General features: G+C 34.5%; 2 protein-coding genes across 10 annotated transcripts in view; one reads left to right on the top strand and one right to left on the bottom strand.

Moving 5' to 3' along the window:
- GPHN (gephyrin) overlaps positions 1–14,706 on the top strand; it is a 626,216-nt gene that overhangs the window by 580,226 nt on the left and 31,284 nt on the right. The gene's annotated exons all lie outside the window — the stretch shown is intronic.
- On the bottom strand, positions 1,746–4,447 carry LOC132419513 (protein canopy homolog 1). The gene has a single exon (XM_060003408.1). The coding sequence runs from the start codon at positions 3,388–3,390 to the stop codon at positions 3,112–3,114; it is 279 nt and encodes a 92-aa protein (XP_059859391.1). The 5' UTR covers positions 3,391–4,447; the 3' UTR covers positions 1,746–3,111.

Raw genomic sequence — 14,706 nt, 5'->3', positions numbered from 1 at the left:
TCTGTATCTACGGCTCTGTTTCTGTTTTGGGTTTTTTTTGTTTGTTTTTTTATATTTTAAAATATTTAGATAATGCTATTACATATATTAATAAATATCAACCAAGCAGAGAAATAGGTATAAAAAAATATAACCAGTTATTGACTTTTTTTTTTAGGGCTTGCTTTAGTAAATCAAGTATTGATCTCTCCCATTTGGAACTTTGCTCTATTCCACTCTCCACTCCTCAGTGAAATGGATTCATTGGTCTTGGCTTCTTCTTAGCAAATTGTAATCCACATAACAAAATATAAGCTGTTCATCTCAGCCAATCTGGTCTTTTCTTTATGAGAAGAGGCTCACAGAAGTCTTCCATGGAGACCCAAAGAAACCATCTCCTAAAAGTACGATTTGAAATCATCCACCTGAAACAGGTCTTCTCTCCACATTATTTTAATAAGCATTATAAACCTCTCCCCACCTTTTCTCCGAGATTTTCTTCTGGCCCAGAATTAGGTGCTTTTCATGGACTCTAAGAAACTTTTCTGTCACACCCTAGGTGTTGTTTTGTTTCTTTTTCTTCTTTTTTTCTTTTTCTGGCTTTTTGCTTTTGCTTTGGTTTTGGTCAGTAAAAGTCATTAAAATGCAGGAATGTGTTTGGAGGCATGGCAAAGCCAGCAGTTAGTTACTCTCTCATTATTGTTCATTAGCAAAAGCAGCGCAGCCTTACCACACCCAGAGGGAAACTTAAGAGTCATCGCAGCCATAAGAAATGCAGTGGCTCACTCAAATGTAGTGTTAATCAGTAACTACAAACATTTACATGTGTTTAACAAGTTTGATCTGGAAATAAAAAAATTATCTAAGTCATGAGATATTGAAAATCTTGCAAGAGACAAGATTATTTTTACTGAGAAGTAAGAAAAAACTGAAAAGCCCTATTTATCAAAACCTTAAGATATTCCCCATCAGAGGCAAGATATTTGGTTCTCTCCAGTCAAAACAGAAGCCTCAATATCCATGAGAAACAACCATCAGTGGAGGGAAGGCATACCTCCCCAGGGTCCTTTAGGTGGGAAACAAAAGCCCAAAATCTCTTAAATTCTACGATTAGCATTAGTACTGTCTAGATGTGAAAATGTGTCAGGTTTACCATTGAGGGTATGGAAGGACCACAGCCAACACTTCTTCAATCACAAATGTTACAGTTTTTGAGGGAACTTCGTGCCAGTGTCTCTACATGTTCCCGTGAAGAAACAGTTTAGTGCATTTACCAAGGAAGCCTAAGTTAGGAAAATGTTTATGACTCATTTTTTGAAATGCTAAATTAAACTTAAATAGTTAAGTTTACTAAAGTTATAGGGACTATGTTTTAAGTCACAATTTTACTACCCTACTGAAAAATGATGCTAATTATTCTTTAATCCTATTTCCATTTTTTATCAGTTGCATGCAGTGCAGCCTCATTGGGTTACAATATGTAGGATCTATACTACTTAGCCAGCTACAGACATATCAAAAAATCACAAACCTTCTCAGTTTTCCCAAATAAAAGGAATTAACTTTAAAAATGTAACTTTTAGGGCTTCCCTGGTGGCGCAGTGGTTGAGAGTCCGCCTGCCGATGCAGGGGACACGGGTTCGTGCCCCGGTTCGGGAAGGTCCCACATGCTGCAGAGCGGCTGGGCCTGTAAGCCGTGGCTGCTGAACCTGCACGTCCGGAGCCTGTGCTCCGCAACGGGAGAGGCCACAGCAGTGAGAGCCCTGTGTACCGCGAAAAAAAAAAAAAAAATGTAACTTTTAATAAGAGTTGAGGTGGGTAAAGGAGAAGAATGGAAACCTCTTTCTCTTCATTTTGGCAAATTTTTATAAATGTGAGAATTATTTCCTCCTGATGAGTCAGTTGAGTGGCTTAAGTAATGTGCTTTCTGGGCCATCAGGTAACATATGGCAAATAGTTTTTGTTTTGGGGACTTTGCTCTATTCTACTCTCCACTCCTCAGTGAAGTGGATTCATTGGTCTTGGCTTATTCTTAGCAAATAGAAATCCGCATGACAAAGTGGATCCTACGTAGCATCCTACCTAGTAAATTCTCAGAGACAACAATGAGAACTTCTTCTTTAAAACAAGTGTAAAATAGGTCCTGACCTTTTAAATGATTAAAGTTATATTCCAATGAATGTAAACTTAACAGAGACAATGAAATCTCCAAGAGTTAGTTTATTACTACACTCTGTTATTAACGTGGTCAAAAGGCTATTTTCCATAAGTTCCCACCTCTCCTTCCATCTCCACACCTACAAAAACATCCATAGAAAGAATAATAGGTTGGTTAGTAGTAAAATCTACACGCTAAATGTTAGGTGAAAGTCTTTAAGAAACAAAGGCACGACAGGAGAGTTTGCAGCAAAACAAAACATGGCCATTGGTATCATCCTTTAAGACTACATGACAATAAATACATGAATAATAAATCAACTTTCTAAATCATTTGAATTCAGGATGTATGCATCAGAAAGGCCAATAGAGTTATTGTTCCCTGTAAAAGTGCTCACTGCTTTTTATGCATTTAATTAAATTTTAGAAATTAAAAAGTTTTTAAACTTAAGGTTTCTAGAAATTTAAATTTTATTCCTGATATAAAGTGAGTTCGCTTCTTTCAGTGATAGCCATACAACCCAGAAAAATTAACCTGGAATTTGCAGCAATATGTTTTCTTAATTTCATGACTAATCAAGTATTTATGAAATCAAATCAAGTTTTTATCAAACAGGACACTATACTTGTATATGTGCATGAAATATACAGTACACGTTATTAAATCCTTATTTCATTTATGAAATGTCTTCACTTTTTTCCTATTACTGAGTTAAATGCTTTCCTGCCAAGCCTGTTTGTATCAAAATCTACAAAGGTAATTCGTTTCATGCACTCCTCAGCTTCACCTATAGAAAGAATTGGGGCTCGTCATGATGCCAAATGAGATTTTCAATAAAATATCAAACATGAGACAATGCACTATGAACAAGAGACGTAAAGTTTCTTCTCATGAAGAAACATGAAGACAGAAATGCAGACATTGACCTTGGGGGCTGTGACTTGTCTCTCCTCTAGCTAGCAGCACCATCATTCCTAGAGTTCAATGTGATTAGTAGAAGTTTCACACAGACCTGATTTCTCGCTGCACAGCTTGTCAGCGAGGTAGTGTGCCTCCTGGGCCATAAGTGAGAATATTTCATCTTCGTACTCTTCCATTATAGTTTCACACGCGAATTTCAAATGTCTGTAAGCATCAGAATAAAAATAGAATTTTAAAAATTCTTTGTATATTTTGTCTCCTTTCCTTGGAGCAAATCTCTTGAAAGTCTTCTCCTTAGTCACGGGATCTTCTTCAAGCTTATAGTCATTCATTCGCTCACACACTTTATCCAAGAGGTCTGTGAGGAATGCCTCTGACTGGGCTAAGGGAATCGAATCACCCCGCTCGCAGGTACAGCTGCGCTGTCTTTGGAACAGCTGTGCCCGTCTCCGCGTGCCCCTCTCCCTCCGGAATCCAGCGAGGATTCAGAGGACCCTTTGGCCACCACCTCCGCCCCACGCCTCTGTTTCTGTTTTGATATGTATGTTCATTTGTCTTGTTTTTTAGATTCCACATGTAAGTGAATCATAGAGTATTTGTCTTTCTCTGTCTGACTTATTTCACTTAGCATAATACCCTCTAGGTCTATCCATGTTGTCACAAATGGCAAGATTCCATTCATTTTTATGGCTGAGTAGTATTCCATATACAGTATATACACACACCATCTCTTCTTTATCCATTCATCTATCAATGGACACTTAATTGCTTACGTATCTTCACTATTGTGAATAATGCTACAGTGAACGTAGCGGCGCGTGTATCTTTTCAAATTAGTGATTTTGTTTTCTTTGGAAAACTACCCAGAAGTGGAATTGCTGGATCATATGGTAGTTCTACTTTTAACTTTTTAAGAACCTCCATAGTGGCCACACCAATTTACATCCCACCAGTACTGCACAAGGGTGCCCTTTTCTCCATATCCTTGCCAACACTTGTTATTTGTTGTCTTTTTTATAATAGCCATTCTGACAGGTATGAGTTGATATCTCATTATGGTTTTGATTTGCAATTCTGTGATGATTAATTATGCTGAGCATCTTGTCATGTGCCTGCTGGCCATCTAAATATCTTATTTGGGAAAATATCTATTCAGGTCTTCTGCCCATCTTTTTTTTAAATTAATTTTTATTGGAGTATAGTTGCTTTATAATATTGTGTTCATTTCTACTGTACAGCAAAATGAATCAGTTATACATATACATATATCCCCTCTCTTTTTGGATTTCCTTCCTTTTTAGGTCACCACAATGCATTGAGTTCCCTGTGCTATACAGTGTATTGTCGTTAAGTTACCTATTTTATACATGATATCAATACTGTATATATGTGAACCCCAGTCTCCCAATTCTGCCCATTTTAAAATCAGGTTGTTTGTTTTTTTGATATTGAGTTGTATGAGCTATTTATGTATGCTGTATATTAACCCCTTATTGGTCATATCATTTGCAAATATTTTCTCCCATTCAATAGTCTGCCTTTTCATTCTGTTGATAGTTTCCTTCTCTGTGCAAAAGGTTTTTAATTAACAAATATAGTCCCATTTGTTAATTTTTGCTTTTGTTTCCTTTACCTGGGGAAACATATCCAAAAAAAATATTGCTACAACCAATGTAAAACAGCATACCGCCCATGTTTTCTTCTAGGAGTTTTATGGTTTCTGGTCTTACACTTAGGTCTTTAATCCATCTTTAGTTTATTTTTGTATATGGTGTAAGAAATTAGGCAAGTTTGAGTCTTCTGCAAGTAACTGTCGAGTTTTCCCAACAACGTTCTTTGAAGAAACTGTCTTTTCTCCATTGTGTATTCTTGCCTCTGTCGTATATTAATTGACCATAAGTCTGGGTTTATTTCTGGGCCATCTATCCTATTTCATTGATCTATGGGTCTGTTTTTGTGCCAGTGCCATACTGTTTTGATTGTTGAAGCTTTGTAGTGTAATTTGAAATCAGGGAGCTTGATACCTCCAACTTTGTTTTTCTTCTCAAGATTGTTTTGGCTATTCAAAGTCTTTTGTGTTTCCATACAAATTTTTAAATTATTCTAGTTCTGTGAAAAAATGCCGTTGGTATTTTGATAGGGATTACATGAAATCTGTAGATTGCCTTGGGTAGTATGGTAATTTTAACAATATTAATTCTTCCAATTCATGGACACAGTCAGTGTATCTTTCTACTTGTGTCATCTTTAATTTCTTCCATAGATGTTTTTATAGTTTTCCAAGTACAGGTCTTTTACCTCCTTAGGTAGTTTTATTCCTAGATATTTTTTTTCTTTTTGACACAATTGTAAATGAGATTATTTTCCTGATTTCTCTTTCTGATAGTTTGTTTTAGTGTATAGAAACACAACAGATTTATGTATATTAATTTTGTATCCTGCAACTTTACTGAATTCATTTATTAGTTCTAACAGTTTTTTTGCTGGTGTCTTTAGGATTTTCTGTATATAGTATCATGTCATCTGCAAACAATGACAGTTTTACTTTTTCCTTTCCAATTTGGATCCCTTTTATTTCTTTCTCTTGTCTGATTGCTGTGGCTAGGACTTTCAATGCTATGTTGAATAAAAGTGGGTATCCTTGTCCTGTTCCTGATCTTAGAGGAAATGCTTTCAGCTTTTCACCATTGAGTCTGATGTTGGCTGTAGGTTTGTCATATATGATCTTTATTATGTTGAGGTATGTAGCCTCTGTAACCACTTTATTGAGAGTTTTTATTATACATGGATGTTGAATTTTGTCAACAGCCTTTTCTACATCTATTGAGATGATCATATGATTTTTATTCTTCAGTTTGTTAATGTGGTGTATCACATTAATTGATTTGTGGATATTGGACCATCATTGCCTCCCTAGAATAAATCCTACTTGATCATGATATATGACCCTTTTAACATATTGTTGAATTCTGTTTGCTAATATTTCATTGAGGATTTCTGCATCTATGTTCATCAGTGATTTTGGCCTATAGTTTTCTTTTTTGTGTGATATCTTTGTTTTGATATCAGATGATGCTGACTTCATATATGAGTTCAGAAGCATTCCTTCCATCTCAGTTTTTTTGGAATAATGTGAGAAGTATAGGCATTAATGGTTCTTTAAAAGTTTGATAAAATTCACCTGTGAAGCCATCTGTTAATGGACTTTTGTTTGGTGGGAGTTTTTTAAATTACTGAATCAATCTCATTACTGGTAATTGGTCTGTTCATATTTTCTAATTCTTCCTGAGTCAGTCTTAGGAGATTGTACGTTTGTAGGAATTTATCCATTTCTCCAAGGTTGTCCATTTTATTGGCATATAATTGTTTGTAATAATCATTTATGAACTATTGTATTTCTGTGGTGTCAGTTGTAACTTCTTTTTCATTTATGATTTTATTTATTTGTGTCCTCTCTCTTTTTTTCCTGATGAGTCTGGCTAAAGGTTTACCAATTTTGTTTAACTTTTCAATGAACCAGCTGTTAGTTTCATTGATCTTTTCTATTGCTTTTTTAGTCTCTATTTCATTTATTTCTCCTCTGATCTTTATATTTCTTTCCTTCTATTAACATTGGGTTTTGTTTGTTCTTTTTCTAGTTTCCCTTTAGGTGTAGGTTAGGTTGTTTATTTTAGATTTTTCTTGTTTCCTGAGATAGCCTTATATCACTATAAACTACCCTCTTTGAAATGCTTTTACTCTGTCCCATAGTTTTTGGTTGTTGTGCTTCCATTTTCATTTGTGTTTAGGTACTTTTTTACTTCCTCTTTGGTTTCTTCAGTGATTCATTGGTTATTTAGTAGCATATTATTTAGCCTCCACGTTTGGGTTTTTTTTTTTTTTTTGCAGTTTTTTTCCTTATAGTTAATTTCTAATCTCATAGTGTTGTGGTCAGAAAAGATGTTTGATATGATTTCAGTGTTCTTAAATTTAATGAGCCTTGTTTTGTGACCTAGTATGTGTTCTATCCTAGAGAATGTTCCACATGCACTTGAAAAGTATGTGTATTCTGCTGCTTTGGATGAAATGGTCTGTATGTATCAACTAAGTTCATCAGGTCTAATGTGTCATTTAAGGCCAATGTTTCCTTATTAATTTTCTGTCTGGGTGATCTGTCCATTGATGTGAGTGGGGTGTTGAAGTCCCCTACTGCTATTGTGTTACTATCAATTTCTTTATGTTTGTTAATATTTGTTTTATGTATTTAGGTTCTCCTATGTTGGGTACATATATGTTTTACATTGTTATATCTTCTTATTGGATTGATCTCTTTATCATTATGTAATGTCCTTCTTTGTCTCTTGTAACATTCTCCGTTTTAAAGTCCATTTTGTCTTGCATTAGTATTGCTACTTCAACTTTCTTTTCTTTTCTATTTGCAAGGAGTATCTTTTTCCATCCCCTCTCTTTTGGTCTATGTGTGTCTTTAGATCTGAAGTCAGTCTCTTGCAGGCAGCATATATATGGTTGTTTTTTTTTTAAATTATTCAGCCACTCTCTATCTTTTGATTGGGGCATTTAATCCATTTACATTTAAAGTTATTATTGATAGGTGTGTACTGATTGCCATTTTGTTACTTGTTTTTGTAGGTCTTTTTTGTTCCTCTCTTCTTCTTTTTCTCTCTTCCCTTGTGATTTGATAACTATCTTTATTGTTATGTTTGGATTCCTTTCTCTTTTTGTATATGTATCTTTTATAGATTTTTGGTTTGTGCTTACCATGAGGTTTGCATACACATATACATGATTATTTTAAGTTGATGCTTTCTTAAGTTCAAATGCATTCTAACAACCCTGCATTTTTACTTTCCCCTACATGTTTAATATTTTTGACATCATATTTTATATTTTTGTTTGCATATCCTTAACTACTTACTGTGAATATAGATGATTTTACTACTTTTTTCATTTAAGCTTCCTACTAGCTTTATGAGTGGTTGGTTTACTACGTTTACTGTATATTTGCCTTTGCCAATGAGATTTTCTGCTAGTCTTCAGGTCATTCTCATTGATAGTTTCTCTGTAAATAGTTGTGATTTTGGTGTGCCCATGGGAGGAGGTGAGCTCAGGGTCTTCCTACTCTGCCATCTTGGCCCTATTCCAGATAGAAATTTTAAAAAGCAGAGTCTGAACTGAAAGTGGACCCCCAATACCCACTGAAATCTGAGAAGATATAATAGTCAAAAGATATCATACCCTCTAGACATATTCCTCCTTCACAGAAACTGATTAGTATGTAAAGTCTTGAGAAAGCCACATTCATTTTCTGATAGATTTATTTTGAGATATACATACTTCTTTCTCTTTTATCTACCTTTCTATTAACTTTAAGCTTTTTTGACATCTAACTAAGTTACAACTCTAGGAAGAGTTGTTATTATTATTGGTGACCATCTTCCAAGATGAAGGTGAATGTCATAGCTTGGGGGAGGAAAAATGCTTCTATTTTTTTCACTCAAGTCAAATAGTCAAATGTTCCTGATGTCCAAAAAGTGAGAGGGAGACACGTGTGATCTACAAGCTGAGTATTATATTACAATGCCTGCATCAGTTTCTCCATCTCTGGTTCAGTCTATACGTGAAGAGACAATAGTCATTGTGTTAATTATATAAATTTTGGTATTTCCATAGAATACAATATCTTAGAATTGAAAGGAATTTCTGATGTTAGCTTCTCCAATATTTTACTCAGTGGAGGTGTTAGAGAAAATTTCTAACAGCTGGCCATCAGGTTTTTGTTTGATGCTTTTAGTGAGAAAGATATTATTTGCCTCATGAGGAGAACATTTATTGTTGGATGGCTGTTATGGCAAGGATGTTTTTCTATTACCCTGAGCCAAAGTCTTTATCCCTGTTTCTCTTATCCATTAGTTCTAATTCTGCCTGGAGCAACACCAAGTAAATTGACTCCCTCTTCTACATGACATCCTCTCAAAGAAAGTACTATTTATGATTACGTAAATGTTAGTAGTATCTTCTCTTCTAGCCACAGATAATATTATTTGCCCATAATATCATTATAGTTGTAAATATTGTACATTATTTATTCCCAAAGCTACTGTGGAGAGATTAATTTGAGGCCAGTGTTCATTCATTTATTGAGTGCCTACAATGTGCAGGGATTTGGTAGATCAGTCAAGAAGCCTAGATAAAATGAGAACGTGACTTGTGAGGCAGTCATATATTATTGTATCAGTTTTGTACATTTGCCTTTTATCACAATTAGTTTCCTCTCTTTATCCTTTTTAATTCTTTTGACTTTAAATTCCACTTTGACATTAAAATGCCATTCCTGCTTTTTTGAATATTTATATTAGCCTGGTGTCTTTTGGGCATACCTTTCATTTTTATTCTTTCATCTCTTTTAAGTGTATCCCTCATAAATAACATCCAAATGGGAATTGAGCTTTAAAAAACTCAATCTTGCATTTGCCTTACTGTAACCCTGATCCTAGCTTGACGTTCATTTTGCTTTACCATGAAGTTTTCTATATATTATTCTCTTGATATTTTTTCCTTCCATCTTACTTTGTTTTTACTATTAATAGAACTTTGTTATTTCTTCTTTGTCCTTTTCCCTATTATTGGTTTGATCCAGGTGCTATTTGTTTCCTTTCACTCATTATTTTGGAAGGTGTGCTGTACTCTACCATCCCCCTCATGCTTTCCTTCTAATTTCTGATACTAATAATCAAATATTCATTTCTCCACTATTATATTTTTAAAAGGTGCTCACTATATCCCTCCTACAAGGCCTTCCCGTTTCCTCCATGCACATCCTACACCAATGAGACTTTGAGAAAACTTTTACTTCTCCCATCTCCTCCCACTCCCTCAACTTTTAGGCATTGCTGAGATAATGCTTTTAAATCTAGACTATTACTAAGTTTTCTCTTGCAGTATGTCTCTACAACTTCTGGGAAATCCATGTTTAGTACATATATTATAATCCCCCAGTTTATTTGATTGTTATTCATTTAGATTTAGTTATATAGTTTATAAATATGTGTGTATTTTACTAGTGTTTTCTCTACTCTTCATCTTCCCCTATCTTGAGGTCTCTGATCTGGTTAATTTTTTTTCATTTAGAGTCATTTTTCCAGAACATTACTTGTTGATTTATTATCTAAATTTTTACATTTTCACAAATATTATTCTTCTGTCCTGACAGGTGAGTGGTGTCTGACTGGATATAGGATTTGGGGGTTGCAAGCCTTTTTTCTTAGAGCATGTTGATATTAATCTACTGTTTTATAGTTTTTAGTATTGTAGGTAAGAAGTCCAAAACCAGTATCTTTTTTCTTTGTTAGTAAATTTAATCTTTCTGTCTGACAGCTTGTAAGATATTCTCTTTATCCTTGAAATTATAAAATTTAACCAGGACATTTTTAGGTTTATAATTTTTTGTCAGTCTTACCTGGAACTTAGTAAATCTTTTCAATCTCCAAGCCCAAGTCATTACAAATAAATGAAATTTTCCTCTATTTTCCCCCTCTATCAGTTCCTTTTTTCCCGTATGGGATTCCTATTAATAATATGTCAGTGTCTTGCTGTGTCTTCCAAATTTCTTATCATCTCCTGCATGACTTGTGTCATTTTATATTTTTGTACATCTCTTTGAGACATTTCTACTACTTGGTTTTCCATGCCACTAATTGAGTTTCACCAGAGACTATATTCACCTTCATCTACTAAATTTTAAATTTTGAAAATTATATTTTTTGTTCCAGAACATCCTTTTAAGGTTGTAAATGAATCTCCATTAGTGCTTTAATTGTGTGTTGTTTTTGTTGTTGTTAAAATTATCTATTTCCCCCAACATGTTGATTTCACTAAGAGCCATCCTAACTATCGTTCTTATTCTTCCACCCTCCAGTTGCTGGCAGCTTAAATTGCTGGTATTTTCCTTTACCTACTGAGAGTTGTATTCACCCTCAGCCCTCAAGAAGCTGCTAGGGTGCCATAGACCTGACAGGAATGTAGTTATAGTGGAAAAGAGCATCAAAGTGGTAAAAGGCATGGAAGTCACAACTCCTGAATTGGCAAAGCAGCAATAGCAAGCTGCCAGTCTTCTATTGAAGCCGCTGTGCTTCCTGGACATTTAGTTATGAAGGTTTGGGCTTTCCCAGTTGTTAGGGATAGGGTAGTCTTAGTATTTTTTAAGTAAGTAGGGTAGTTTTTTAAGTAAGTAGGGTAGTTTTTAAGTAAGTAGGGTAGTCTTAGTATTTTTTAAGTTGACTTCTGGGTCAACTTAAAAATAATACCTTTGTGCTTAAACTGCATCCCAATCAGCTTCTAGTGCTTTAAATCAGTGAATGTTAGACATGGAAAGGACCTAGTCCAAATGTTCTCATTTTACAGATAAGGATAATGAGACCCCAAGAAATGATGTTCATTTTTCAAAGTCATCTCAGCGGTAGAGACAAAACTGGATTCTAGGCCCTGACACACTCAGGCTTCAGTTGACAGTCTGTTTTCTGTCACCGAGTACTTAAATTTCTAGCATTTAGCACTAAATCAATGCTCTTATAGAATGTTTTCATATAATATTGGTACTCTCAGAGAACCATGGGTAGGTACTTATTTCAAGTGAAAATGGATAGAAAGTGTTAGTAAATCAAGATTAATGCTAGTATTAGATTTATCTTTAAAGAAATGGTTAATCACCTTTCAAATCTAATTAAAACTGCAGTTTTTAATGAAGAAAGAATTAAATGATATCACAATATCCCTTTAAGATCTGCTGTTCTTTGAGAAAAGGGAAGCTACTGGTATATACCTAGAAAACTTACTAATCTGCTTAATTGAACATCCCTTCGAGTGGCAATGGTGAGAAGATATTTCAAATGTAAAAAATACAAGTTATTGGTTTTTGATCGTCACTATTTGGCATACACAAATAATATTTATATACTTAGATAAAAATGATAACTTTTCTGACGATGTATATAACAAAGTGTCTTTCACAGTGTGAATACTACTGTAGTTTAAAAGAATAGTAGAGTGAACATAGGTGACCTTGAACCTGTTACTACCTCTGTGAATTTCATTGACCTCTCTTGCCCTGCCTACATCATAGAGTTGTAAAATTAACACATAAGTGTGACAGTGTATTGTTCTTTTAAAACAAGAGAATTATTGTCATTAATTTTATTTCTTAAATATCAACTGATCTTATATATAGGAAGTAATGTCATATATAAGACATATAAGGTCATATTATGTTTTCATTTTACTCTCCTATCGTTGCGAAAATTAATATGCTATGCTCTCTATTTAACAAAACTGAGAAAATCATAATTATTTTTATCCTACTATAATATCCATGATTATAATCCTTGCTACCTATTTTTTATCATTATTCAGAGTAATCTCTTAGTCTTAGAAGCAAACTCAGTTTTTAGTTCTTAAAAATAAAAAGGTTGGGGGGATGGAATATGAAATAAATATGGGAAAATATTAGCATTTGTCAAATCTGAGAGATGGATACATGGGTGTTATACTGTTATCTTATGTGAGAATTATTTCATCATTTAAAATATGAATCACAAAAAAAAAGAGAGCAAATTTATGACTTGTGAGCAAGCCCTAAGTTATGTTTAATCAAAATCTTATTTAGTTTTCATCTGAATATAGGATTCAGAACTATGTTTGTTTCATTCCGCAGAACTAACGTTCACAGATGCACTTTTCTTGTCATTCCAGACAGATCTTCTCCTGCTGCCTTAGCATCCTCTGTTTTATGCTTTTGCATAACGGTCCATTCTCATGAGAGTTTTCCTTGTATGACATATCATATGCCTGAAAAAACTAGACAGTCACTCTGCTTAGGCACTCGACAAGGAAACAGAGGTTCTAGTCCTAGCTCTGCCACTTACTGCTCCGCCTAGCCTTTAATATGCTACTTTGCCTCTCTGAATATCACTTTCCTTTTCTGTAAAATAGGCATAATCATACTGTTCAATCTACCTCAGAGATTTATTGTGAAATAATAAATGGAGTTATATCATGCAGTATAAGTGAAGTTACAAATCCTCTGACAGTTGCCATACATTGGTCCCTGTCCCTGTAAGCTATGATCTCTTACTAGGTCCCACACACCAGAAGTATGCAACTGAAAGTAGAGTTAAAGAGATGGGCAGAGGGAGATAGAGAAGGGCAAGCCCCAAAGAATGCTCCTAGCTCTGCTACTGAACACAATGACCCCCAAAGACCTTTCCAATTTTAAGATTTGGTGATTTTGTGAATCCATCAGCCACAGAGAAGAAAGCAGCATTGAGTGTATTCTTTGAAACATAATAAATTACAGTAAGGACTTGCTTGATATAAAATTCCTTTTAGTTTATTTCTGCAAGTTAGAAAATATCATGTGAAGAGTTGATGACTCTGCAGTTTTACAAAATAGGAAAAAGTCTTTCCCAGATAATATGAAAACAAGGAATAAGGGGGAAAAAAAATCACTGAAAAGTATGTTTATTTGCAGCCATCAGCTAGCCTGTCCCAGGAACTTTACCCACCTACAAAGATGTTGATGTGTATGTCACTGCTGCTTTGTTTCCAATGACTTTGCCATAATCCTGTAGAGCTGACAAGCTATAAATTAAATATTGTAAGATTGGTAAAATTAGCAAATGTCTCTTATACTAACACAAAATTATATGTTATGTTGATAATAGTCATTGTCCCTTCACCTGAATCACATCCCACATCACCCTGTGTTTGTGATGTTTTTCCCATTTACTCCATAGGCCAACCATTGGCTCAGCTTAATGATTCAGCAAGGCAAGGGGACCAGAGTGCTGGGCATGCAGTGATCAGGAATCCATCACATACATATCTTATAGTATTGCAGTACAAAAGAATAATTTGTTATCTTTTTCCCTAAAGCTAAATGAAAAAGATTGATGAAAAATCTGTTCAAAATACATAGTTCAAAAATACACCCGTTTTTTAATATAATTCTTCCAAGATGTTTGCCCAACCAAATTAGCTTCAAAATTCATGTCAGGGATTTTTTTTTAAGTTTGTTTGTTTTTTTAATGTTTTACACATAGATCCTACCTTCATTGAATACCTGGGTATCTTTTTGGCTGCATAAGCAATTAACTGGATGATTTCAAAGGATCCCTGTGTTATAGATTGAACCTCATGTGAGCCATATTTCAAACTTTTATTGTTGTCTCCTTGGGAACTTGCTCACCAAAGCCAAACAACCTCTGGTACACTCATGGACAGGGCAGTGCTTGAGGAGCAGGAGAATTTTATCTAGAGTCAGTAAGAGAACCTAATAGTAAATGGAACTATTCAGGCTGGAACCAGGCCTAGCTTATTTATTGAGCCCTTTGGGCTTTTCACATATAGTTCTATGAATGTATTTGAGGTCCAATCTATGATTTTCTTCTGTGTTAGTCATAGATATTCTCCTAAATAAAAACAGTCAAATATGCTAAAGTTGAACTCTGCCAGGTTGTTAGGTTTGTATGATAACTTTTGTCAGTACCACAGTAATAACAACAACAACCAACCTTTCTTATAAACTCAGTTTGTACCAGGTACTATCCCACAAACTTATATATATTATGTTACTTAACCCACATAACAACCCTATA

This window comes from Delphinus delphis, chromosome 2 (assembly GCF_949987515.2).
Source record: "Delphinus delphis chromosome 2, mDelDel1.2, whole genome shotgun sequence".
NCBI classification, from domain to species: Eukaryota; Metazoa; Chordata; class Mammalia; order Artiodactyla; family Delphinidae; genus Delphinus; species Delphinus delphis.
This window is presented reverse-complemented; position numbering and strand designations above follow the sequence as displayed.